Below are 25,839 nucleotides of genomic sequence, written 5' to 3' on the forward strand. Positions count from 1 at the left end.
CAGTTTTTAACCCGATTTTAGTAGTTTCAGCAATCTCCTTAGATGTTTTCTCTGCTTGATGCATGCCAATAATTTGACCCTTCTGAAACAGATTAACATCTTTTCCATGATCACAGGATGTGTCTTTCAACATAGTTGTTTAACAAGTGAGAAGCTACTCACTGCATCAATTAGGGTTAAAACTTGGTGCCAGCTGAAACAATCACCCAGGCAGTACTTATCCAATGGGAGGCATCCAGCTTCAGAGCTGACAGTTTCCCTTACCCCAGTTGGGTCATTATGGTTTCCATGCACACTAAAAACAGGAATGGAGATGTTCAGGTTTTCATCCTGGTAGTTCACCCATGGAAACCTGAGATGAGGGAATAAAAAGAGGTCAAGATGTTCTGCACAGCCATGAATTTGTGCACGTGTGTGTGTGTTTACAACATCAGCTCTGGATGAGGGCACGAGACACATTGTCCACTTACGAAAAGCTGAAAGCAGCAGAAAAAATGTCAGTTGGGAATCAGGAGCAAGACTTCATTTCACAGCAATAACTTAGAAACTAAAGGTTTCTTTATTTTAAGCTATGGAAAGTATATTAAGCTAATTACACTTCACTTACAGTTAAAGTATATAGATACATGCATACATAAATCTAGAAAATTGTACAGTTTAACACTGTTAGTCTCAGTGAGCAGGGACTTTATAACATGTCATGCAATAAAGCAGGTGGTTGACAATATAAAGAAAATCATGTGTCTCATAAGCTTGCTATAAGGCCAAATAAAAAAGAAAAATATTAGTAAGCAGATGACGGAGGTAGAATGAATTATAATAGACTGTATAATAGTCATGTCATTCTGTCTTATGTACATATAATACACGCTGGATCTAAATGTTTTTTGTCAATGAACAAAATGAATGAGTTTTTGAAAACTGCCCGTCACACACTGACAGCAAAAATGTCCAGCGCCAATGTTTTTTTTCCCCCCCATTTTTGTTAAATAGGCTATTCAAACTTCAGTTTTGTCAGTTTGCAGCTGTCAAGCTATCTAGAGCTATTTTGAAAGTAAAAATGATTCAGTTAGCTAACCTTCATCTAATACTCACTGACAAAACAGAACTTTCTCTTCTGCATACAGCTCACTCTGACAAGCTCAAAAAGCTGACCAGCACTCAAACTACACTGCACAATGTGATCGCCAGTCAGCCTTGAAAATGGCCAACAAACCAAACCACGAGGGATACGACTAGGGTGGTCAAATTCATAACTCCTTAAAGAAGGACATACCAGGTTTGAGTATATAAAAATATACAATAAGAAACCATAAGTTGTATATTAGAACTGATCAAATGGAGCTAGAAATCTGTAATATATTAGTGTTTTGCTCACCAAAATTGGCACCTACTTGTAATATTCTGGTATGGTATGTACAGAAGACATTATAAGGAAAGGATGCACTGACAACCGAGATCTTTAGTACAACCATAAAATACCAAGCGTCTTATGCTTTAAATGTGCACACTGCCCAATGACGGGAGTTTTAACGAACCACCCGTGATAAAACTCTGTGACAGACTGCCAGTGGCCTAAACACAGGGAGAACCAATGGTAAGAACATGGATATTTTTATGACTGGACGGAGCCAACATGGAGAAACACACTGTGGAACGTTCCAAGTATCACTGGCGAGACTTAATACATTTGCATTTATGTCAATTAGCTGATGCTTTTATCCGAAGCAACTTACAATTATGACTTACAATTATACAATCACAATTAGGACTTACAATTATGAGTACAATTTGAGCGATTGAGGGTTAAGGGCCTTGTCTTAACAGTGGCAACTTGGCGGCAGTGGGGCTTGAACTGGCAACCTTTACTAGTAGAGTACCGTAACCACTGAGCCCTCTACATAATACAACTTAATACAACTGTTACACTGCCAGACTTGCTCAGCTCGAGCTGCATGACACACTCAATCCAAACATGAAAATGAAAAGGAACGGAAGACAGGTGACAACGTCTTTTATGCCACTTGTCACGCAACTTTGTGGACATAAGTCTCGATCCACGCCAGGGAATGGAACCAAATGCCAAGCTGCCCCCTGGTGGTCAGGAGGCATGCAATACAACCATGCAGAGCCACAGTTCCTAATATAGGCATGTCACCTGATGACACCTGACTTAAATTACATTTAGAATTAATGGTCCACTGAATTAGACAGTATGCATTTTCAATGCTCAACACTATCTACAAGTAAATATTATTTTGCTATTATTGCGTTAATGCTGTTATATTCTACTCCATTTCTTCAATGGCAGAAGATGTTGTACCATCAGAAACATGGTAGGTTTTTTTATCATTTATTTGTGGAAAAAAATATTTCTGGATTAGTGTATTCTTACTTTCCATGTGGGCTGATACCTGTAAAACTCCCCGGTCTTAAGAGGCACTGTAGCAAGAGCATTATTGCACTTATAAATCATTTCCAACTATTTCTATTTAAATCCTGTTTTTCCATATCTATGGTAAAATATACCAAAATCAGGATGAATTCATTTTAAAATCACAGGATGACCTCTGCCCTTTTTTGAAAACTGTTTTTATAATCAAGTGATCATTCATTAAACTAACCACCACTAAGATCCAATGCACATTTCACCTTCAGTGCAACAGGGATCAAAAACAAAGGCACAGATAAACGTGTGACACACGCTCACTTGCTGTTGCAGAAGTTGACGGCCTGGTCACTAAGGACCTCGAAGAGGATGGGCTTGTCCCCCATGCAGTACTGCCGCATGGCCTCCATGCAGTTGTGCATGGCTTTGCGTGAGGGCTTGTTGTCATGGAAAAGATCACCACCCAGCAACACGAAATCCACCTGGCAAAGAGGAAAGTGTTTGGGCGAGAAAGACTGAGTTTTGCACCGAATGCCTGTCTCTCACAATGCTCTCTATCTTGATGGTATCCTTAGATTTTAGCATGTTTGCACTAGCATAGGGACAACATACAAGATGAATAAAAATGCAGTTCCATATGTGTCTGTGGACAAATACATCTGCTAAATGTATTGAAATCTATAAATGTAAATGTATTAATTACTGTGTAATAATTCCTGATGCACTAATACTGCCATCAAGCATTTGATGCCATTTGGTACCTATAGCTCTTACCTTGTCACAGCCTATTGTTCAGCCTAGTTTGATGTCAGTGAGTAGTGTGTAGTGACAACAACTCAAACTATAAGGCTAGGGACCCGCTGACCTGACAATCAGCCTCTGGAGGGTGTCAGGCCATTAGAGGGCGTAGGTGACTGACCGTTACCCATACTCAGTGCGCAAGTTCAGCATTTTGTCTCTAGTTGGCCCTCGTCAGAACTATTTTGGCAGATTATGTATTTTTCTAATTGGCTATTCAATCTAAATTTGACTAAAAATGAGAATGTAGACATAAACTGCATAAGGGTTTTCTGTTGCACAGTGGCTTAATCTACCAAGGCAGTGTGTTAATCTAACATTAAATTTGGCTAAACAAAAAGTAGTTTTATTGTGCTAACTATATAGAGAACAGGTGTAACATCTGTCATTACCTTGATGCTAATGTATGCAATTTGATAGAAGGAAGGAACTCAATATACTCATTAAAAGAAGCCTGCACCTTCAGGAAGCAGCGGTTTTCTTTTGAGTTATTTTCTTTTGTAAAGTCACAGAACGTACATACATGTCGCTCATCAGCTGTAGAATGTTTGGTATGTTTGAGTGTAAATACACACAAGGAATGAAGGATGCCAGTGAGCTGACTGAAGGTGATCACCAGTCACACACAGTTGGCGTTAGTTCTTCAATAAAGGTTTCGTGTGTTCCTAACCTAGGCCTAACACTGCTGCTGTTCCCTCTAGAGGCCAGTGGTAATTAATAAATTAACTGTTTTACCATTAATCTAAATGGTGTTTACTGCAAAGTTCCCAAACTAAACACAAGTCATGAGAGTCTGGGGTCTTACAATTTATAAGGCACTTTGAACAACACTTTAAATTACTTAATGAATGACTTTAAAATGAGTTTACTCCTGGAAAAACACATCATTCAGATAATAATGGAAATAATTCTTAAATGTGCACGCAAGTAGGCAAGCACCCTAAACAGATACAAACCATAATGATAACACACTGAAGAACTGTTGAGTGTGTATGTATGTATGTATGTATGTATGTATGTATGTATGTATACACATATCTCACCTCATTTTGCTTTGCACATTTCATGATCTCCTCAAATGTCACAAACGTGTCGTTGCCTCTGACAGCATCCAGGTAACCCAAATGGATGTCGGTAGCAATGAGTATCTTAAATGTATCTTAAATTGCATTGACAGGAAACAGTGATATAACGAATTTTGGCGTTTGGAAATACCATTTATTTATATATTAGGAAACAAGGCCTCTTATGTTACAGTAAAGCTAAATAGGCAAAGACAGACAACATAACGTTGACAAAAAGGTTAACTGCACGTCAATAAAAGCTATTAAGCAAACAAAGGATTGCAAATTTAAATATTGTACACTGAAATGTTTGCAAATAAGAAAATAACATTTTTAAAATACTTTGGGGAAAGATCCGAAAAGGTTTCGGTTTAAAAGATGAAGTCATAATCTTTCACTTTAAAAACAATTTTGCATAAAGGGGTGGCAAACATTCGTCGCTGTTAATTAAATCGTTAAATCGATAACAAAAACGTGCACCTACACTGTATTTCCGGAAGAGGTCAAATTGAGCGGACGTCAGCTAACCGGTCTGAAAATGTTAAATTTGCAAGCAGCAAAAGAACCTAGGTAGAGAAATCAAAACTGGTCAGTGCATATCAAAAACTGTGCTACAACGATTTAAAACTATGGCCATAACTAAAACTTCAAAGCCGTATCTAAATACACACGAGACTAGCTAGGTTTATGTGAAATTGGACAGCAAGGACAGCTATCTAGCGAGCTAGGTTAGCATAGCGAAGTTAGACACTGACGAGTGTCGTATAGCCAGAGTTTCAGAATTATCAAGTCTGCTGAAGGTTCAAGCATCTGTCTTAACATAATGTTGAATGGATATTTGGAAAGTGATCCGGTAACATTATGCCATGTTCAATCAAGTAGTTGTAAAGAAGCCGGGACGTTTGCTAGCTATTATATGCAGAGATTTACAAGAAGCCCATGAAAACGACATGCAGTGATATACAAGACAAACAACAGACTGTGTGCACTTCATGCGTCAACATTTACATATCAAGACATTCATTCTTAATGTTTTCCTGAAAAGCGGCTGTGGTAGCTCAGTGGTTAAGGTACTTAATTAGTAATCATAAGGTCGTAAGTTTAAGGCCCACAGCTGCCAAGTTATTGGGTCTTTTTAGGCAGCTAGTAGAGATAATGTGGACTGTTTCATGTACCTGCATCTCCAGGTAATCAAGTATAATCATGTGTATCTCTCTTCAAACTCAAACACCTACCATCTGGACCACTCAAACTAGTGGAAAATACATCTTTCTTAACTGTTAACCCAAGAGGTATACTTGAGTATACTCTATACAGCATAAAACTGCATAGTTTATATATATATATATATATATATATATATATATATAGATAGATAGATAGATAGATAGATAGATAGATAGATAGATAGATAGATAGATAGCTAGCCACTTTTTTCAAAGAAAGATTTGTCATTTCTATTAATAAAAAGCCATTGAGGTTCTTACCTCACCCCCTTGATGACCAGCCAGCCATGCTGCAGCGAATCAGGTTGACGTTAGCAACATACTTTTCCCACAATGTGAGTTGAAAACAGCTGCACCATGGCAGGCCTGAGTCTCTGCTGCAGCATCATGGTGTAATGGCCAGGCCCATCACCCCCTCTGAGTGCTTCGGGATGCTCCAAGCACTTGATACGACAGAGAGAGAAAAGAGAGCGAGTGAGAGGCCAACTATAATAAGCATTAAAACTTAGTAGAACTGCAATGCCCTAATGGGGGGGGATCAGTTTTCAGTAGAAAAAGACTGAAACTGCCTGTAAATAAAAATATATTTTCAATGTTTTTTTATGTAAACATTTTCGATTTTCAACTCTTTAGATCCCCATCTTTTCCTGTATCTATGAGTGCAATTGTTTACTGAGCTAGTGAGCACTAGGTGTATCTATGTCAGCTATGTCTGGTGCTTTAAGTCATTTACCTGCCACTTTTTCATTACTCACAGTACAGCACCCATGTGAACACTCTCTACTGCCAAGAGCCAAGTGAAAACTCTCCAAGTGAATAGCCAAGTGAACCCTCTCCATTTGAACAGACAAGCAAACACCCTCTTCTACCTTGGTAAAAACATATTTTTGTAAGAAAATATATTCAATGTGTTATGAATTGTTCGCCATTAAAGAAACAGTTTAGTATTAATGTTGATTGATGTATTATTGGCAGTACTAATGAAGTAATGGAGTAATAGTGAAAACATAAGTCATTTTCCTGTCTTTCATTGGTCAGTAATCAAATGTGCATGTGTTTAAGTGTTGAGTTGTTGAATATTTGGAAGCATTGGCTATGCAGAGAAGATGATTTTGTTAATGTCTCTTGCTCACTCCTTCACTCTCACTCCTTCCTTCTGCTAGTCTTAGTTCTTAGTTCCAGCACATTTAAAATGTTGCAATTTTATATATTTAACATTATTTATGTTATAATTTATTGATTATAATATAATTAGTCATGGATGTATAGTGTCATGGAGGAAGTAAAAGAGATCAGAGTCTGTATTTCAGCCTCTTCTTCAAATCCTCTCTCTTTCTCTCAACACCACTTTGTAGCTATTACATGCTCCATCTCTCTCGTTGTGATTCATGTGTCTCTATGTATAGGAAGGCTAAGTCAGTAGCTGCAACGTACTTAATGAGAGACAGAAAGAGAGACTTTTATAGGAAGTTTAATGTAATTCTTTAGCATGAGTGCAATTTGTACTGGCAGTCTGAAAAACAGTAAATCTATCCCCGAAGACAATCCTCCTCACCCCCAATCTGAAAGAACCCTTCACATCCTTGACTTCTGGAGATACAAACATGTACAAAACACTCCATGGTTGGGGCAGCTGTCCAAGATAGTGGATGCTGTACTGTGATGAACTAGTAGGCTCCATGGAGTTATTGCTTTACTTTTAAACTGCAATAATAAATAAATGAAAATTTCTCATTTCCTAGAGACAGAAAATCCTACAGGCCTGTAGCGCCCCCTACTGAAAAGTCTTGGAACATAGGCTACTGCTCAAGGAAACTGAAACATTTATTTAGGTTAATGTCTCAATAACTAAATAAAATACAAGTGACTGTTAAGAGACTGCAGCGCTACAATGACTAAAAAGAATACTGAATTTTATAATCTTCATAATATTCCAGCCATTAAAATTGCCAGTATTTGTTTATTTGCTTGTTTGCATGTTTGTGTGTGTATCTGTTGTATTTGCACTGTAAAAATGAAAATAAATAATAAAAACTGTTTCTCAATTAGTAGTCAGTCTTCAACTCTTTGTATTATAAATTTAAATTCTGTCCTCATGGTGCTGGAGCCAGACTATGGAGAAAGAAACAATGAAATCTGTTCATGTATTTCTGCTGAATGTAGACCTTCCTAAAGCAACCCACCGACCTTCATGTCGTAAAAGCACTTTACCCAGAGCTCAGTTCATTTTTAGCCTCTGTACCTTTTCCTGTTTTCATAATTCAGCCTGCTCTACTTTTTCCCCTTTCACCATTGACGATTTGACTTTAGATCAACAACAGTTTATTTGTCAACATCATGTCAACACAAATGCCCCCTGTCTGCCTGGGGCTATAAACTAAAATGCAGCCAATCAAATGCACATGGAGGCAGAAGTGCCAAAATAATTGGCTAGCTGCTCCCTAACAAATTATGAAGTCAAGACAGTACTGGGGTTCAGCTCTGCTCCAGATAACCATTGACCTGACTCCTAAGAGCATAACCTTAGCAACAGCAAGTTGCTATGTCACAAATGTCACATAAATAACTTGAATAAATGTCTTTAAATGTTCAGCCCTAACTGTTCTCATTGCTTATTAATAAGAGTGGTAATTATGTGGGGAAAAGCTATGCGTACAAGTACAAGCTGGAATTGACATTTAGCCTAGTTTGTATGGAGCAGAACAAAAATTGATCTATTTTGTTGGTGCATTTTCTGTGTTTGTATTATACAAGATAGTCTAATAAATACCACAGCACATTTATGAGTGTCATAGGCTACTGTATGATGCATCAAGCATCTTTTTTATTGTAAGTGATTGCTGTTCATTTATATGTATATGCGAACACACACACACACACACACACACACGTGTGTGTGTGTGTGTGTGCTGAGTACAGGCTGGAAGCTCCCCCAAAGGTGGTGAAGAATGACTGAGCTAGGATCCTGTGGGACTGTGGGGCTTCCAGATACAGATTGAAAAAAAATGGTAATGGCTAACCAACTGGACATAGTAGTGATGGATAAACAGCAGAAGAGGGCCATAGTGATAAATGTAGCAATCCCAAGCATTAGCAACATCTGGAACAAGGAACATGAAAAGGTCAAGAAAGGGCTGAGAGAAGAGCTAGACAAGATGTTGAGAGTGAAAGCAACAGTGGTTCCCATTGTAATTGGAGCATTAGCGGCTGTGACCCCCAGAGTGGGAGAATGACTCCAGCAGATCCCAGAAACAGCATCTAAGATCCTGGGAACTGCTAAGATATGCAGGACTCTCAAGCTTCCAGGCCCCTGGTAGAGGACCTGAGCTTGAAGGAAAAATTACTGCCTGAAGGAGGGTGAGTGGGTAATTTTTATATATATATATATATATATATATATATATATATATATATATATATATATATATATATATATATATATATATATATATATATGCACTTCTGCTTTGAGCTCAGATACTTATTCACAGGTATGAAGAAACTAAATTACAAGAATTGTTCTTTTAAATTATTGTAAAGAGAAATATTACCTCTGCTGCGATATAGTTCGGTGCAATATAGGTCAGAGTAGAATTCTACAAAACAATGGCTGCAGTTGTAAAAATAATATAAAATACTTAGAAATACTAATACTAATAGAAAATAGAAAATAAAAACTGAATAAACAAAATGTACTAATTTAAATAGTTATAAATTAAAAATAATTAAATTATTAACCTAAAAACAGAATGTAATTATCTGCAAATCACTTAACCCCTATATTTAATTGACAATTTTAAACAAAAACTTAAAATGTAGAGACTGAGCTTTTTTATTCTTTTTTTAAAAATATATGCCCATATGCCAACAACACATTTGAAAAAGCTGGAATTGTGTAAAAAAAAAAAACCGCACAAAAAAAAAAACCTATTGAAACATTTCACAACTAATTAGGTTAATTGGCAACAGGTCAATAACATTAAAAATGAGCATCCAAAAGAGGCGGAGTCTTTCAGAATGAAAGATAGGGAGGGGCTCACCACCGCAACAAATTTCAGAACAATGTTCTTCAATGTAACATTGCAAAGAGTTTAGGGATTTCATTATCTATGATCCATAATATCATTAAAAGATTTGGACAAACCGGAGAAATCTATATGTGCAAGGGACAAGGACAAAAACCAGTATTGGATGGCCATGAGCTTTAGATCCTCAGGCAGCACTGTGTTAAAAAAATAGACATGATTCTGTGTTGGCAATCACTGCATGGTCTCAGGAATGGTTCTGAAAACCATTGTGTATGAACACAGTTCATCAAAACTATACCATACAAAGAGGTATCCACATATAAACAACATCCAGAAAGGCAGCTACTTTCTTTGGGCCAAAGTTCTTAAGATTAACTGAGGCAAAGTGGAAAGGTCCAGGCTAATTCCTGTTGTCTGATGACTCAAAATATTGGAAACCATGGACGCCGTGGCTTCCACACTGAAGCGGATAAAGACCATCTGGCTTATCAGTGCACAGTTCAAAAGCTAGCATCTGTGATGGTGCAGGGGGCGCTTTAGTACACAGGGCATGGGTTACCTGCACATCTGGCACTGAATGATACTTTGGAGCATTTTTTGGCGCAACATATGCTGCCATCCAGGCATTACCTTTATCAGGGAAGGCTTTGCTTATTTTAGCAAGGCAATGCCAGACAACCTTCTGCATGCAGTACAACAGCATGGCTCCACAGTAAAAGATTCCGGGTGTTAAACTGGCCTGCTTGCAGTCCAGACCTGTCACCAATTGAAAACATTTGGTGCATTATGAAACAAAAAAAATCGACAAAGGAGATCCAAAACTATTTAGCAGCTGAAAGCCTATATCAAACAAGAATGGGAAAGTGTTCACTTTCAAATTAACAGCAGGTTTCTTCAGTTCCTAAAAGCTTACAAAGTTTTAAAAGAAGATGAAACAGCAGCAGACTTAACCTGTCATAACTATTCTGATACATGTTGCTGGCATCAAATTCAAAATTGGTATATATATTTTTTAAAAAGGAATAACATTTCTCAGTTTTAACATTTCGTTTAATATTTGTACTGATTTCAAATATAGGGGTTAAATTATTTGACACGATTGCATTTTTGTCAAGCCCCCCGGTCAGTACACACCCATCACAACATAGCCACTTACCCAGTCCCTATCACCAATGTATTATTTAAACCCTTTGTCGTATTTAACCCCCACAGGTACCTGAGTCCAGTGCTTCCATTGGGGGTCCCTATCCTGCTGTTAGTGTCTTTGCCCATCGTGTGCCTTCCCAGCATGCTAATAGTATTACTGCTTGTTGTTTTTTGATTTTTTTTTCATTTATTCCTTTTGCTTCTACTCAAAGCTGCTTTGTTTTCTGTGCTTCTTTAATAAAAATCCTGAGTGTCATCACTCATGCCTCACTGCTGACTATGTCAATATTCTATTTTTATTTAGTTTACACAGCATCCAAACTTTTTGGGAAATGGGCTTGAAGGATAATCATGAGTCACATATACCCATTAAAATTATGATTTATTATATTCCAACATTTCTGATGGGCATGATATGCCTAAAGATTTGGATGAACAGCTCCTCCACTGGCTTCTGTGTGGTTCTATTACAGATATGATCAATCAGCTCAGTGCATGCAGTTCCCACCTGCTGGAGGGACATACCTGAGTGTTCCAGGAGGACAGCCCTGCTCAGCCTTCTGCATGGACAACTCCTAACCATGGCTCCACAGAGAACATCTGTCCCAGACAGACAAATGGAGGAGAGGACAATCAGTGTGAGAGATCCTGGAAACTTTGAAGCAAGGCTAGGGAAAATTAAAGAGGCAGAATCTTACAAGCAGGTGGATTTAGGCCATAGAGACAATGATGGACCTAATGTAAAGGACTCCTCAAAAACTGCAGCCTTCAAGAAACAATTCTCTTTCTGATTATTATAAAACACCTATAGAATGTAGGAGGAAGAAGTTTCAAAAAGATGCAAGGAAAAATAAGCATCAAATAAAAGAGAGACACTGAGAATAACAATAAGACAAAGAGAAAGTGGGAGGAAAATGAACAGAACATCTCAAAAACATTCATCGACAAAACCATGGCGATGAGCCAGTTCAGGTCAACACATAAACAAAGTATTAGAGCAAATGATGCACACAATCCAGGTCTTCCACAAACTTGGCCTCAAACCTGCCCAAGTTGCAAAAATCCACAGACATCAAAATCACATAGAACCACATAGAACATATCAAAATCACATAGAATCACATAGAACATATCAAAATCACATAGAATCACATAGAACATATCAAAATCACATAGAACCCTTCAAAAAAAAGGAAAAAGAAAAAGAAAGAGAGCTTCAAACCAGCAGAACGGTCGCTGAGCCACAGAGGCTTGGCGCGACTACACTGCTCCAGCCCATCTGTTCTAGGCTGGCCGAACACTGCCAAGAATCAGAGCTCTGCAAAGAAAGCTAAGGGTTTGCACGAAAAAAATACATCCAAAAACGGATGAGACTCTGAAACACGAGAAACATCCATATGCGGGTCCCCGTAATTTATATAATTCCATACAATTTAATAGCAAAAGGCAATACAAAGGGCAAAAAAAAGCAAAGAGTAAAATTTCAAATGCAGAGCAGGGTCAAAAACAAGAGAAGATAGAGAGCAAAATGGCAACAGTACAAAAGGGCTAGGCATGGATCACAGATGTAAAACACAGGCTACGTTCAGTACACAAGAGACTCAGCAGAGCAAGAAACGTCTTGGTAATTCTGACTACTGAGTTGGCAATACTTCACACAGATTAGCATAACTGGTGGTTTAAGCAGGGAGACTCAACGGATAATGTTAAACAGGTAAGTACAACGTAACTATGGAGACAACACTAGTATTCGGGTGAGGCTCTGGTGGTCAGAAAGGGTAACGCTGACACCCTCGTTTTAGAAAATGACCCTATCCACAGACACACTGGATGTCCATTTCAGCAACTCGATTCTCTGAGGGCACCATCTCTGTTCGAGCCATGCAGGGAAAGGACAGAGAGGCCACAATGACCTCCACCACACTACAGTAAGAGGATGCCAGCAGGGTCCCTCATAAGAACCTTGACCACAGTGCATGCCGTAGAGATGATCTTTGATGAGCTTCCTGAAGCATATGTCTTAAGCCTAAGGAAACAGTAGCAGAAGTTGCTCAGTGTCCCATGCAACGTTGCTATCACTGAGTCTACTTTGATTTTATGCATAATCCATATAAAGTTGTTTGGTGCTTCATCTGTTCAGGCAAAAAGCAAACAGCTGAGTATTATCCAATCATCTTATCATTATGTGATCTCTTTCTTTTGGTTTTTATGAACTGTTTTTTAGGCATTGCACATTTTCCAATCACACTGGATATTGATTTCCACAAGTAGCCTACGAATGTCATGTTCCTCATTGCACGCATTGTTAGGTTATTACTTGCATTCATTCACTCATTATCCCACTCTTGCACATTGTACAAACCACACTCAAAACCTGTCGGCCTATTGATGTAAATAAATATTCGCTTTTATTGATGACATTGCATGTATAGTGTTTATTTTCCTCCTTGTCTCTTTGTAAAATATCACTGATCAACACGTACCAGTTATTTAATCTAGACGTATGCATTTAGGCTATAATTTATTCAATATCATTCTATCTTGAGCATATTTATATTAGCAAACCGAAAGAAGACATGTGTAGTTCACGAAAAACGACTACCAGAGGTATTGGATACGACTCGCTCAGAATGACCCAAGCAAAGATAGCTAGGTTATAAGAGGAGATTTACTCAGTTCTGCATATTTTAGGCAGTATAAAATTGACGTTGTCGGAACTCAATTCAAATATATTTTAATTAAAACATAGGACTAGAAGCTGAAAATGTCCTTTAAACATTTTAAAAACATTAACACATTGCTCATTGGTTTGCCTAAATAACTGTTTCTAAACAATGGAAATGATAGTAAATGTTCTAAGAATATCGAACACTAACATATCGAACGGTACGCATAAACGCATTAATCGTAGAACTTCTGACGTCATATAGTGCGCGACCACACGCGCGCGCCCCAAAGAGTTGGCGGCACCATTTTGGTAACAAAATATTAGCTAGCTGGCTAGTTAGCCTTTGTAGGCGCGTGAAGAAAGTTGCATTTGATTGACCGTCATGTGTCTTGCTCACGATGTATTGATAATATAGCGCGTAAACATACAGATACAGGCGATGGTCATATAAAACTGGTCGAATGTAGCTAGCGGGCTACATGTAATCAGTGCTGGGTAACAATACCAGGAACAGGCCTAGGAAGAAGGAGTCGCCGGCACTGGACAAGGCAACGAGCTAAGCGCTTCGGTTATCGGTGTTTGTTTTTACCATTGCCTGCTGTAGCTAAGTGATATTCGTCATACTCGTTCGTGTTCAGCAGATTCTTTGTAAAGTTGACTAGCCGTTCGTTCGACGCACAAATGGACGGTGGAGATGAATTCTTTTCAGGGAACCACTCAGGTAATATCAGATAACCTTGAATCTGTCGTTTAGCGTCACTCTTTAGCTATTCGGCGTTGTCCTTTTACGTTTTTAGCTCGAAAATGACAGGGCTGAAGGAAAGAGTCTGATTTGAAGGTGATCATGTACGATCATGTTTCTTAACCGTGGACGACACCTGTAATCACTTATTTATAAAGCTTAGGTTAACAACGACGATCCATTTTTTAGATTAGACCGCCAACATGGATTTTTCTAATACTATTCAGCGTTAGCTAGCTAACCATCTAACCCAGTTAGCTGTCTGTCTGCTTCCTGCCACAGACAGGTTGTTTTTCTTACAGTTCAATTGCGCATCATGCTAATCGTCTTTATTTGTTACTTTCACTTCAGTTGAGCAGTTAATAAACTGCTTTTTTCTTTCATTTCCTGTCTGGTAAGAAACGTATTTAGCAACAGGTATGACATTTTGTTTTTATACTGTCGTCTTGAAAAGTATTTTTAGCTGTGCTATGTCATATTTTGTGGCGGAAACTATTCAGCAGACATATCAACTTCAGCATGCTAATTGTGCCTCAAGGATTTAGTAGTGATCCATCTTTGTCACGCTGGTTAACGCACAATGAGAATGTTAGGTTAGCTGTAAGAAGTCTTCAGCATGTGGGCTGTGTTTTACTGGTACTTACATGAGCTTGGATTTGCGCACCTACTGGTGTTTTTGTAGATGACGGCAGTGGCACACCGGTGCAGGACGAAAATGCTGTGGGGTCCGACCTGGAGGAAGAGGAGATGAGGGGGGAGTCGCGCCAGTCCGAGGTTAGAAAGTCTTCTGACCATGACCTTTGATCCCTTAACGTTTGTTTTCTCCAGGGTCCACTGGTCAAATTCCAGACAACTGTAAGTCTTGTTTGTTTGTTGTGAAGGATGAAGGCAGTGACCGGGAGAGTGTGGCCGGCAGTCTGGTGCCCCCTGGTGGTGGTAGCGGTTCAGAACATGAGGATGGCAGAGGAAGACAGGTCAGCGACTCAGAGCCAGAAGCACCCCACCACGCTGACAGTGAAGACGATGGTGAAGACTCCCCAACGAAATGCAGGGGGAGCCCATCAGAGAGAGAGGAGCAGCCAACAGCACGTGCTAGCGAATCAGATTGTGAGGACCCACGCAGGGGAGAGAGCCCTCGCTCGGACTCGAACTCGGACAGCGAATCTGATGGGGAGAAGTCTAGACAGAGGACTCGGGGAGAGTCAGAGGGAGAGGATGGAGATGAGGGAAGGAAAGATGGAGAGGCCGGAGAGTGCGATGCCAAAGCTGCAGTGCACTCCGACAGTGAGGAAGAGGAGAGGAAGCCAAAAGAGGAAGCGGACAGTGAGCAGGATGAAATGCACACTCAGCGTACTATCGCAGACAGCGACGATGAGGAAAAGCCAGGTACGTTAACCTGGTGTGCACAGTGAGAAATGTTCACGCCAGTGTTTCTCAGCACAGGTGTATTGGAAGCTAGGTAAGAGCATAAATGTAGACTGTAGGATCATGCCTGCTGAGCTGAATTTTAGCAATATCTGAATCTTAAATAGTTTTAGAGGTTGTCCTGATTGTACCTTGTACTGAAACAAACTATTTTGGTTTTAAAGAACTGCATAAATCTGTGCTGTTTGCACCGATGCTGAATTATGCTTCTTGGTAGCTCAGGAGCTTAACTCTAAGATGTAGCAAATCTCTTCCTTCAGTGAAGAGGAAGGCGGCCATTCTCTCTGACAGCGAGGATGAGGGGGAAATGAAAGGTACAGTGCTCTCGTTTATCACTTTCAACCCCACCTTATCAGTCGTGTGACAAGGGTCTGACACAGGTGACCTCTCCACAGCCACAAAGAGACGAAGGGCTGTGTCGGATGATGACGAGTCAGCCAGTGAGGAAGGCTCGGAGGCGCCGGATAAGACCGTGGCCGCCAAGCTCCGAGAGCTGGGATCGGACAGTGAGGAGGAAGAGGAGAGCAGGATGGAGACAGACGCTGGGAAAAAGGACGAGAAGACACTATTTGGCAGCGACAGCGACTCAGAAAACAACGAGGAAGAGTGAGTGTACCTGCCCCCTCTGCTTTTTCTCCATCTCTCCTCACTCCATAATTTCTACATTCTTTCTTTCACCACCCATGTATGAATAGTTTTAGCTTTTATTGTGCTGACTGCTGTTGACTGTTGTTGAACTTGATGGCTATGTTGCATGTGCATGTCTTTGTAACGAATGCCATCTGTGCCCCATAGGAAAATGATTGCGGATATCTTTGGGGAGTCAGGAGATGAGGAGGAGTTTACGGTAAAGCACTCCAGTCTGTCCCATAACTTACCTGTTGCCTGTTTTGTTGAGCATATCTGACTGTGTGTGTTTTTGTGCATGAGCAGGGTTTTAATCAGGAGGAGCTGGAGGGAGAGAATCAGCAATCTCACGCTGCAGGTCAAAAAGTGACAGCTGATGACTCTGATTCTGATGATATTGAGAGGGGAGGAAGAGAGTAAGTAACCATCTCTCACTAGTACACCCTAGCAAATTAATTATGCCTAATCTGCAGCTTTAAACTGTTTGTTTACTGCATAACACACTATGAACGGGGTCAGTGTAAAAACAAAACAAAACAATGTGGTAAAAGAGCGATTTCCAAAGCACAAAAACAAGAATAATGATAAACTTGTCTTACCCTTCAAATTTTTGCTTAAAATACAGCTCTGCTGTAACTGCTTAAATGTGAACGCATGTCACCAACCCTCATAAGATAATAAAAATATTTTTCTTTGCTCATTATATAGTTATGCTTAGCTATATTGCAAATGCCCACTTACAATAATAGGAATGTGCTATCTAGCCAATTTAACTGCAATGTTTGTTTTGCTTTAATTATGACGTCACCGTTAGCTGTTGCTCAACCTTGGAAATCTGCGTACGTGTTCATTTTTTCCTTTAAAATTATTGCACATCTGTGCTAACTGCTACTGTACACACAGCTGCTAAACTTTTGTCTTACAAATGACTACATGCCTGTTAACCTACTTGTATGTGCAAACCAGCAATTTTGTAACTTTAGCACACCTGTGTTAACACTGTGTACACCAATGCATCTATTCTAATGCTGTTCGCCGACATACCTGTGCTAACGTTGTGTTCATCTACACACCGGTACTAACCATTGCCAACAATCCTGCACAAATGTGACTTAGTCATTCGTACACCATTTCACAAGTGTACTTTTCTATGATATTAATGTGTGTTTGTATGTGTTTGTATGTGTGTGTATGTGTGTGTGTATCTAGCATGATGTTCATGTCTGATTTTGATATGATGCTGGCACGGAGGAAAGCTCAGAGTGGCAAGCGGAGACGCCACCGCGATGGAGGAACATTCATCAGTGATGCGGACGATGTAGTCAGCGCCATGATCACCAAGATGACTGAAGCTGCAGAGGTGTGCACGTGTGTTTTGTTTAAAGGCCAACTAGTAGAATCTGTGTAAAGGGTCCTGCCACGTCAGTTCTCTAGGGAGGTGTATACATTCCTATTTTACAGTGAGCTTGGGTTTCTTGAAAGGTGCTATATAAATATAACTTCATTCATTTGTTGTTTGACCATGTGAAACCCTGCAGATGCCAGTTGCTGCTTTAGTGTAACCAATTCTTTAGCTTGGGCACCTGGTTTGTGTTTGGCAGTGCTGAAACCTCTCTTCTGGCAACTGGCCTTCAGCACCCAATATAACGGAGAATATTGTTGTACTGTTCATTTTAATTAAATAGCAGATTGGCCTGGACTAGTTTGACCTTTCCTGGATGCATTTGTTTTACTAAATAAGTGCTCTCCGTGAACACGGTGCTGCAGGCAGACTGTCGTATACTTTGTCTGACGAGTTCATTGTGCTTCTTTTAGTTTGCCAATGTTATGTGGAAGAAAGTGATGTGGAGGTATTCTGAAATGTGCCTTTCTCTCTACACTCTGTCCTCAATACTAAGGAATATCCCCCTTGTGGATAATTTCTTGCCTTTAGTGAGAATGTAAATTCGATCAGATGTTTGGAGAGATGATGAAATATTTGTGTGTGTGTTCATATTCATGCTTGCAGGAGGATCGGACTCTAAACAGTCAGAAGAAGCCAGCTCTGAAAAAGTTGATGCTTTTGCCCACAGTTGTGATGCATTTAAAAAAGTAAGAAGCCCTTCAGTCCTCTCTATCTATTGAAGGGTGAACTGTGGCATTGCGTAAGTAAGTCTGTCCGCACCTTGATTTGGGGTTGTGTGTGTGTGTGTGTGTGTGTGTGTGTGTGTGTGTGTGTGTGTGTGTGTGTGTGTGTGTGTGTGTGTGTGTGTGTGTGTGTGTGTGTGTGTGTGTGTGTGTGTGGGGGGCGGGGTGTGTGTGTTCGCACGCTCATTCTTCAGGCAGGATCTGAAGGAGACGTTTATAGACAGTGGTGTGATGACTGCGATTAAGGAATGGATCAGTCCTCTACCAGACAAGAGTCTCCCTGCACTGAAGATCAGGGAGGAGCTGCTCAAGATCCTGCAGGAAGTGAGGCTTCCATCTCCACATATCACCCCACACTGATTTAGTCACAACATTAAACCCACTGACAGGTGACAGGAATAACATTTGATTATTATAACGGCACCTGTCAAGGGGTTGGATGCATTTGGCAGCAAGTGAACACTCAGTTCCTAAAGGTGCTGTGTTGGAAGCAGGAAAATGGGCAAGTGTGAGGATCTGAGCGACTTTGACAAGCGCCAGACTGTGATGGATAGACCACTAAGTCAGAGCAAAAAAATCTCCAAAATGTCAGGTCTTGTGGGGTGTTACCAGTATGGAGTGGTTAATACCTATCAAAGCAGTCCAAGGAAGGACAACCAGTGAACTAGAGACGCCGTCCTTGGCGCTCAGGGTGCGCTGATGTATATGGAGGTGTGAAGGCTAGCCAATCAAAGTGGTCAAACTGGTCAGAGAGCCTATGCTGACCTCTATTCACTGCCTAAAGTGTATACAGTGGGCATCTGAGCATCAAAACTGGACCATGGAGCAGTGGGAAAAGGTGGCTTGGTCTTTTGAATCACATTTTCTTTTACATCACGGGGTAGTGTATGCAGTGCTTAATAGCGGAAGAGATGGCACCAGGATGCACTCTATGAAGAAAGCCAGCAGAAGCAGTGTGATACTCTGGGTAATGTTCTGCTGAGGAATCTTGGTTCCTGGCATGCAGTGGGGGTAGTTATTTCTGTTGGAATGTATACAGTGGGGGTAGTTCTGTCTTGTGGAATACCTACAGTGGGGGTAGTTATTTCTGGCAGAGTGTCATTAGTAGGCTCCTGCTGCTGACTCACTGTAGACTTGGCAAAGCCCTTACTGCTAATGTTTTACTGGACACGCATGACTAAGAGACCGGATCCACCTGCTCAGTTTTCACATGTTCTGCTATAAATGGGACAGTGGCGAATTGGGGAAAAATTCTTTGTTTCAGTATAGCTTTTCTGTGTGTCTACGTCCGTGCATTCTGCAGTTGCCCAGTGTCAGCCAAGAGACTCTGAAGATGAGTGGAATTGGTCGAGCTGTCATGTACCTCTACAAACACCCCAAAGAGTCACGTCCAAACAAAGACCTCGCTCTCAAACTTATCAGTACGTATATACTCCCAACTTCCCATCAAAATTCTATGTATACACACAGACACCCACTTCAGTGCCAAGCATAGAGGACACGTTCACCCAACAAATGTAAGGGTTTGTTTTTACTCTGTTGTTAAGACACAGAACTTTGTGCCAGTTACTGGTCTGAGAAAAACTATGCCCGTTATATGGTTCAGAATAGTGTGGCATGACAACCCACTCCAGAATGTAGCTTGCATTTGTACTCTTCAGCAAACATTTCTATGAATACTGTTTGCTTAACAATTTAGCAAATACTTAATAATGCAGGGTAGGCACGAGCATGTCCAGGAAGTAGTTCTGACACAGTGGAGGAATACAGTCGTTCACTGAAATGCAAAGAAGGGGAAAAAAACATAAACATATTACACACGTCAACATTTTATTTTAGCATGTAATGCAAATGTGGGGGGGTGCAGGTTATTTTAACTGAGTTTTTAATTTACTTTTCTCATAAATACTTGGTGGTCAAAGATGAACTCCCTGTTTAATACATGCACTCAAACACACCTTGCTCATAAAGTTGGTGACAAATACACACATACACACTTGTCTGTGCTTGTGAGTAGCAGTATAAAGTGGATCATTGTTATAGCCATTTCTAATGAATTTGTGTGTTTGTGTAGATGAGTGGTCGCGGCCCATCTTTGGCTTGTCATCTAATTATAAAGGCATGACGAGAGAGGAGAGACAACAGAGAGACCTTGATCAGCAGATTGCCCCCCGCAGACGGCTCAGGTACAGATGCACTCATACAAACACATACGGATCTTGGACAACCAGGTACAGAGGCGCTCATACACAAACAAAGATCCTACACAAGAAGCCTTACTCACACATCGGTATATGGGGTTTTCATACTAATTTTCATGGACATAAACACAGAGCCAAGGGTGAACTATGCTGTGGGTATTGATATATAAATCTTCTGCCTTCATATATCATATTTCATGCTTTCAGTTTTTTCTCCATAGATCTACTCGAGTTTTTCTTTCACAGCTTTTTTAAACCACTCTGTTCTTTTCTCATTCCCTCCCCCTATTGTTACTTCCTCTCTCATCACACACATATACGTTCACACACACACAAAAGTGAGCCTCAGAAGGTAGAGAGGGCAGAGGAAACTGATGTCTTTGGCCCCCACCTCAGGTTTTGTGCGTGTCTGTGTGCGTGCCTGTGGGAGACTGCGCATGACTGCCCTGAATGCTCTGCATCGCAGTGCTTTGTCAGGTTTAATCTGTGTGTGTTTGTGTGTGATTAGAGGGGAAGGTTGTGAGCATTAAGTGTCATGAATATTTGCATGCATCTTTAACTGTAGTTACATTATTACGCACGTGCTAGTTTTCACTACACCACCTGATGTTTTCGTAAAAGTTAGTTGTATTTTCATTTCTGAAGAGGTTTTAGATTAAATTCATCAAAAAAATTCAGTAGGTAGACCAGGTGAATCAGACTGATTGATTTCTCCTGTGGTACTTTAGAATACAGTGACTAGTCTGCACAAGACCTTTTCGGAATAACAGACATCATCCGGGCACTGCTATCTTCCTCACTGTTCATGACAGTCATGGTTATGTGAAAGTATGGCAACCTCTGATATACTCCAGAACCTTTTCAGTGGTTCCTCTTCTTTGACTTGGTATCCTAATCTCCTTCCTCCTTCCTGCATCCACTCAACTGTTACTGCTGTTTCACTGTTCTTCCCACATGTATGTGTAGTGCATCATTCTATACAATAACTGGTTTTCCTTGGATCAAAGTTTTAAAGTAGTAATCATTTTTGTGAATATTAAAACAATCATTATGTGTATTTTCACTATGGTCACATAAAAAAGTCACCAGTGAGTTGACCGTAACAATGTGGTACATGCAGCAAAATCCCAGGAAAATCGTTAGTGGGGTGAACATCGATTTTAAAGCGTTTTGCTCTGAAAATATGTGTGCAATTTTGGAAAGTTTGTCAGTTTGAGTGCCAGTGTGTGGGAGTTCCTGTAGCGGTCAAATCCAACTGTGTACCAAGCACATGTCACACTAAGAACGCAATATGCTTCTGCTGTGGTGGAACACCCGCGGCATGTCTGTGTCTAGTCTGCTGAGCACACTAATCGCATACTAAGTGCTGTCATTTAGGTCTGGCTCTTAGCAGTATGCCTGTGTGTGTGGTCTTTACAGTTCAGGAGGACAGACACCTCGAAGAGATCTGGAGAAGGTGCTGACGGGAGAAGAGAAGTGAGTATTTCACACGCATCCACCCGGTGTATAAGTGTGTTCAGTTATATGCATAGGTATGATGATCAATGTCCTTTGTCATGTCTCTCTCAGAGCATTGAGGCCGGGTGACCCCGGGTTTTGCGCCAGGGCACGGGTGCCCATGCCCTCCAATAAGGACTACGTCGTGCGACCCAAATGGAACGTAGAGACAGACTCCAATCGGGTTAGTGGGAGTGGCTAGATTTTGAGGGGTTATGAATGGGATCTGATGGGAGGGGTTATGAATTGATAATGTGTACTGAAGAGAGTTTGCCAAGGGTGTTTTTAATTTTTTTTCTCCTATTCAGTTTAATTACATTGTATAAGCATAAAAAGGTTTCTGGGTGAAGGTGACTTGTATATTGTATAGGACAGCTGATGGAGGCCCTTTTGTACGATGTTGAGAATGTTGTTTCCTTTTGTGATAGTTTTGAGTTCTCGTTTATTGTAAGACTTTTAGATTTTAGTTTTTGTAGGTGACTGCACCATATGTTTTAGATTTTCAGCAGGTTCTAAGCAAGAAGGTGCCACTGGTTTGTTTAAAATTTCATGGATTCTGTCTTGCTTGCAAGTCAGCTACATGTACATATGAATAGTACACTAGTACATTAAGGTTTTAAGAGCTTGGACACAGTTGGTTGAGCTTTTGACAGTTTTGCTAGAGAAGCTTTTAAACAACTTAATTTTAAGAGGGAACTGCCTGCTTTTGATTAGTAGGAATAGTTATCATAGGAGGGGATTTAAGCCCCTGAAGTCTAACATTGCCATCAACCAAAAAAGGATATTGCAATGTTATAGTAATTACACTAGAGCTACTATATTCAGAGAAGTCTATAATAATTACAACAACAAAGAATAACTCTGGACCCCAGAGGGTTAAAAGAGGCATCAGTCGACTGGAGAAGCACAAGCGGCGCTTTGCCGAGCAGAGGAAACAGCGCCGCCCACAGGGAGCTGTGAAAATCAGCGTGGAGGGGAACCGCATGCCCCTGTAGTTGATGTTGGCAGCCTGCGGTGGTCAGTAAGTGGCAGTGTTCTGCATGCTGCACGGTGTGCAGTATGGTAGAGGAAGAGCTTGTCTCTCTTTCACCCCCCCCCCCCCACACTAGCATAACACAGGGCTTTGGAGTGGGCATGGAGGCCAACAGTAGTGCACCTTTCAGGTTTAAAACACCTAGGACAGTTCACAAGCATAGAGTCCAGTCTTTTATGAGCTTATCCTGTCAGGGAAATCACTAAACAATTCAGTGCTTACACCCAGTTTATTGCAAAGTCATCCAGTTTTTTTTTCTTTAAAATTTTGCACATTTTGGAAATATTAAATATGTTTGCAAGGCTTGTGTGTATGGTTTATGGGAATGGTGATGAGGCTTGTACTGGGTGCCAGCTATGTCCAGTGGACAAGATGATCCAGTGAGCATCAGTGGCCACCAAGCACGACACTGCTTCCTCATTTAAGCAACTTCTATTAAAGTTGTGCGTATCCGTGCGCTTATGTGCATGTGTGTAACTGTGCGAGTGCACGTCTGTGCAGGGGCATGCCTGTGCATGTGACTTAGTATCTGTGCACTCATGCACATGCATGTGTGTATGCATGTCTGCGCGTGAATTCGTATCTGTGTAGTCATGCATGTGCATGTGTGTATACATGTTTGTGCACGTGACTTATCTGTGCCAGTCTGCCAGCGAGTGTCTGTGTGTGCAAGCGGGTGTCTGTGCTCATGTACACGCATGTGTGCGCACACCGGTTCAGGTTTTTAGGAAGAGCAGACCGAAGCGTCTAAGGTCGGCTTCAGGCTGGACGGTAGTGGTTTACTGTAACACAAAATACGTGACCGAATAGTTCCCTGCTGTATTTTTCACCCGCTCTACTCTCCTCCTCCTCAGGGTCCTATGAGGAAGAGCATATCGCGTGTAGATAAACAGATGCGACGCTTTGCTGACATCAGGCGCCTGACGAAGACGGGTCACGCTGTGAAGATCAGTGTCGAGGGCAACCGCATGCCCCTCTGATCCCCTTATGCCCTTCGTGTCTTGTTTATGCTTTTGTTAATTTTATTATTTTTTTCTATGATCCCGTAAGTCTGGATGTATATTATTGTTGTATGGTTGCTGAATTGGGCTTCATGGCAGAAGGAGCTGAAGGACTGTAATATAGCTAACATCTTAAATGGATGCAGGTGGATAATGTGTGTATGTCGATCTGCGTGGAGAATGACAGTGGCCTGCCTTGTGCTGTAACTTTGATAATAAACTGATTCCACATCATCTGTTGTTTTCCCCTCTTGGGTTTTGTGAAGGAAACAAAGGAAGAAAACAGAGTGAAGGAAACAGAATATTAGCATTCATGGTGTATTTTGCTGAGACTTGGTGTGCAAAGAATGTGCAGGTGACGTAAACTGACAGCACTGCCACCTGCTGGGCATTAAGTGCATCTTCTAATCACTTTCTGGAGATTTAGCCTCCTAATCTGCCCTCAAATTCAATCTGAAACTCCTGTGGCTGTAATTTTAAAATGCATCTGAATTCCTTGATCTGAAAATGTCCTAGAGGCGGGTGGTAGTTAACTTCTGCAAGGTGGGCACTCCTGCATTAGTGAATGAACAGAATACCAAGCCCTCATCTGATGCAACTCCAGTACAATCAGAGATAGGGTGAATCCAACTACAACAATTGTCTTATGTTCTCAGATTGCAATGATGTCTAATGCTAATTTAAAGAAGGGGGAGGGGGGCGAACTAGGGTTAGACATGACTACAGACTTCATGAACAATTTCAACAAGTTTTAGTGTTTTTCCTATTCTGACACACAGGGTCTTGCAAAAGTATTCATACCCCTTGAACTTTTTCACATTTCTTCATGTTACTCCTACAAACTTAAATGTATTTTATTGGGATTTTGTGATAAATGAACACAAAGTAGCAAGTCTGTGAACTGAAAAGGAAATGATATATGTTTTTCAAATTTTTTAATAAATAAAAATCTGGAAAGTGTGGCATGTATTTGTATGCATATTATTTGTATTTAGCCCCCTGTACTCTGATACCCCTAAATAGCATCCATTGTGACTTATTGCCTTCAAAGGTCACCAAATTAGGAAATAGAGTCCACCTGTGTGTAATTTATTCTCAGTATAACTACAACTGTTTTGTGAAATCCTCAGAGGTTTGTTAGAGAACATTAGTGATCAAACAGCATCATGAAAACCAAGGAACACACCAGACAGGTCAAGGATAAAACTGCGGAGAAATGTAAAGCAGTTTTAGGCTATAAAAAAAAAAATCCCAAGCTAGGAGTATCCCATAGAGCACTGTTCAATCCATCATCTGAAAATTGAAGGAGTATAGCACAACTGCAAACCTACCAAGACATGGCCGTCCACCTAAACTGATAGCCCAGGCAAGGAGAGCACTACTTAGAGAAGCAGCCAACAGGCCCATGGTCACTCTGGAGGAGCTGCAGTGATCCACAGCTCAGATGGGACAATCTGTCCACAGGACAACTATTAGCCGTGTACTCCACAAATCTGGCCTTTATGGAAGAGTGGCAAGAAGAAAGGCATTTTTAAAAGCAAGCCGTAAGAAGTCTCGTTTTCAGTTTGCCACAAGCCATGTAGGGGAGACAGTAAACGTGGAAGAAGGTGCTCTGGTCAAATGAGACCAAAGTTTAACTTTTTGGCCTAAATGCAAAATACTATGTGTGGTGGAAAACTAACACTGAACATCACCCTGAACACACCATCCCCACCTTTAAACGTGGTGGTAGCATCATTCTTTGGGGATGCTTTTCTTCAGCAGGGACATGGAAGCTGGTCAGAGTTGATGGGAAGATGGATGGAGCTAAATACAGGGTAATCCTGGTGGAAAACCTGTTAGAGGCTGCAAAAGACTTGAGACTGGG

At 40.7% G+C, this 25,839-nt stretch overlaps 1 protein-coding gene and 2 long non-coding RNA genes across 7 annotated transcripts; 1 reads left to right on the forward strand and 2 right to left on the reverse strand.

The window, feature by feature from the left end:
* Positions 1-213: 213 nt before the first annotated feature.
* On the reverse strand, positions 214-4,302 carry LOC113578080. Its single transcript, XR_004776311.1, has 3 exons — positions 4,231-4,302; positions 2,711-2,871; positions 214-352 (listed from the first exon to the last, which is right to left on the reverse strand). It is a non-coding gene; the product is annotated as an uncharacterized LOC113578080 (long non-coding RNA).
* A 132-nt stretch (positions 4,303-4,434) lies between these two features.
* On the reverse strand, positions 4,435-14,791 carry LOC113578054. The gene is made up of 4 exons (XR_003410699.2): positions 14,706-14,791; positions 11,177-11,251; positions 5,739-5,920; positions 4,435-4,817 (listed from the first exon to the last, which is right to left on the reverse strand). It is a non-coding gene; the product is annotated as an uncharacterized LOC113578054 (long non-coding RNA).
* On the forward strand, positions 13,601-24,206 carry LOC113578051 (interacts with SUPT6H, CTD assembly factor 1). 5 transcript variants are annotated; one of them, XM_027011040.2, is made up of 17 exons: positions 13,601-14,040; positions 14,744-14,835; positions 14,943-15,447; positions 15,747-15,800; positions 15,882-16,092; positions 16,282-16,333; positions 16,420-16,529; positions 17,323-17,473; positions 18,122-18,204; positions 18,435-18,564; positions 19,544-19,661; positions 20,315-20,426; positions 20,781-20,837; positions 21,861-21,917; positions 22,011-22,122; positions 22,811-22,955; positions 23,826-23,911. In XM_027011040.2, exons 1-16 carry the CDS (start codon positions 14,001-14,003, stop codon positions 22,931-22,933), a joined length of 2,007 nt encoding a protein of 668 aa, XP_026866841.2. In that variant the 5' UTR covers positions 13,601-14,000; the 3' UTR covers positions 22,934-22,955; positions 23,826-23,911. The 5 variants fall into 5 exon arrangements, with proteins under 5 accessions (XP_026866841.2, XP_026866840.2, XP_026866839.2 ...); XM_027011039.2 differs by having other exon boundaries at positions 22,811-22,959; positions 23,826-23,910; XM_027011038.2 differs by lacking the exon at positions 22,811-22,955 and having other exon boundaries at positions 23,826-24,206.
* The last annotated feature ends 1,633 nt before the right edge of the window (positions 24,207-25,839 follow it).

The sequence above is a fragment of the Electrophorus electricus genome, chromosome 7 (genome assembly GCF_013358815.1).
Source record: "Electrophorus electricus isolate fEleEle1 chromosome 7, fEleEle1.pri, whole genome shotgun sequence".
In the NCBI taxonomy this organism is placed as follows: Eukaryota; Metazoa; Chordata; class Actinopteri; order Gymnotiformes; family Gymnotidae; genus Electrophorus; species Electrophorus electricus.

What these genes read in the sequence shown, in the direction of transcription:
- LOC113578051 (XM_027011038.2), top strand. Translation starts at nt 14,001, where the DNA reads ATGGACGGTGGAGATGAATTCTTTTCAGGGAACCACTCAG. An exon ending in GAGATGAGGAGGAGTTTACG is followed by an intron (nt 16,334 to 16,419) that starts GTAAAGCACTCC and finishes GTGCATGAGCAG; the next exon opens with GGTTTTAATCAGGAGGAGCT. An exon ending in ATTGAGAGGGGAGGAAGAGA is followed by an intron (nt 16,530 to 17,322) that starts GTAAGTAACCAT and finishes GTGTGTATCTAG; the next exon opens with CATGATGTTCATGTCTGATT.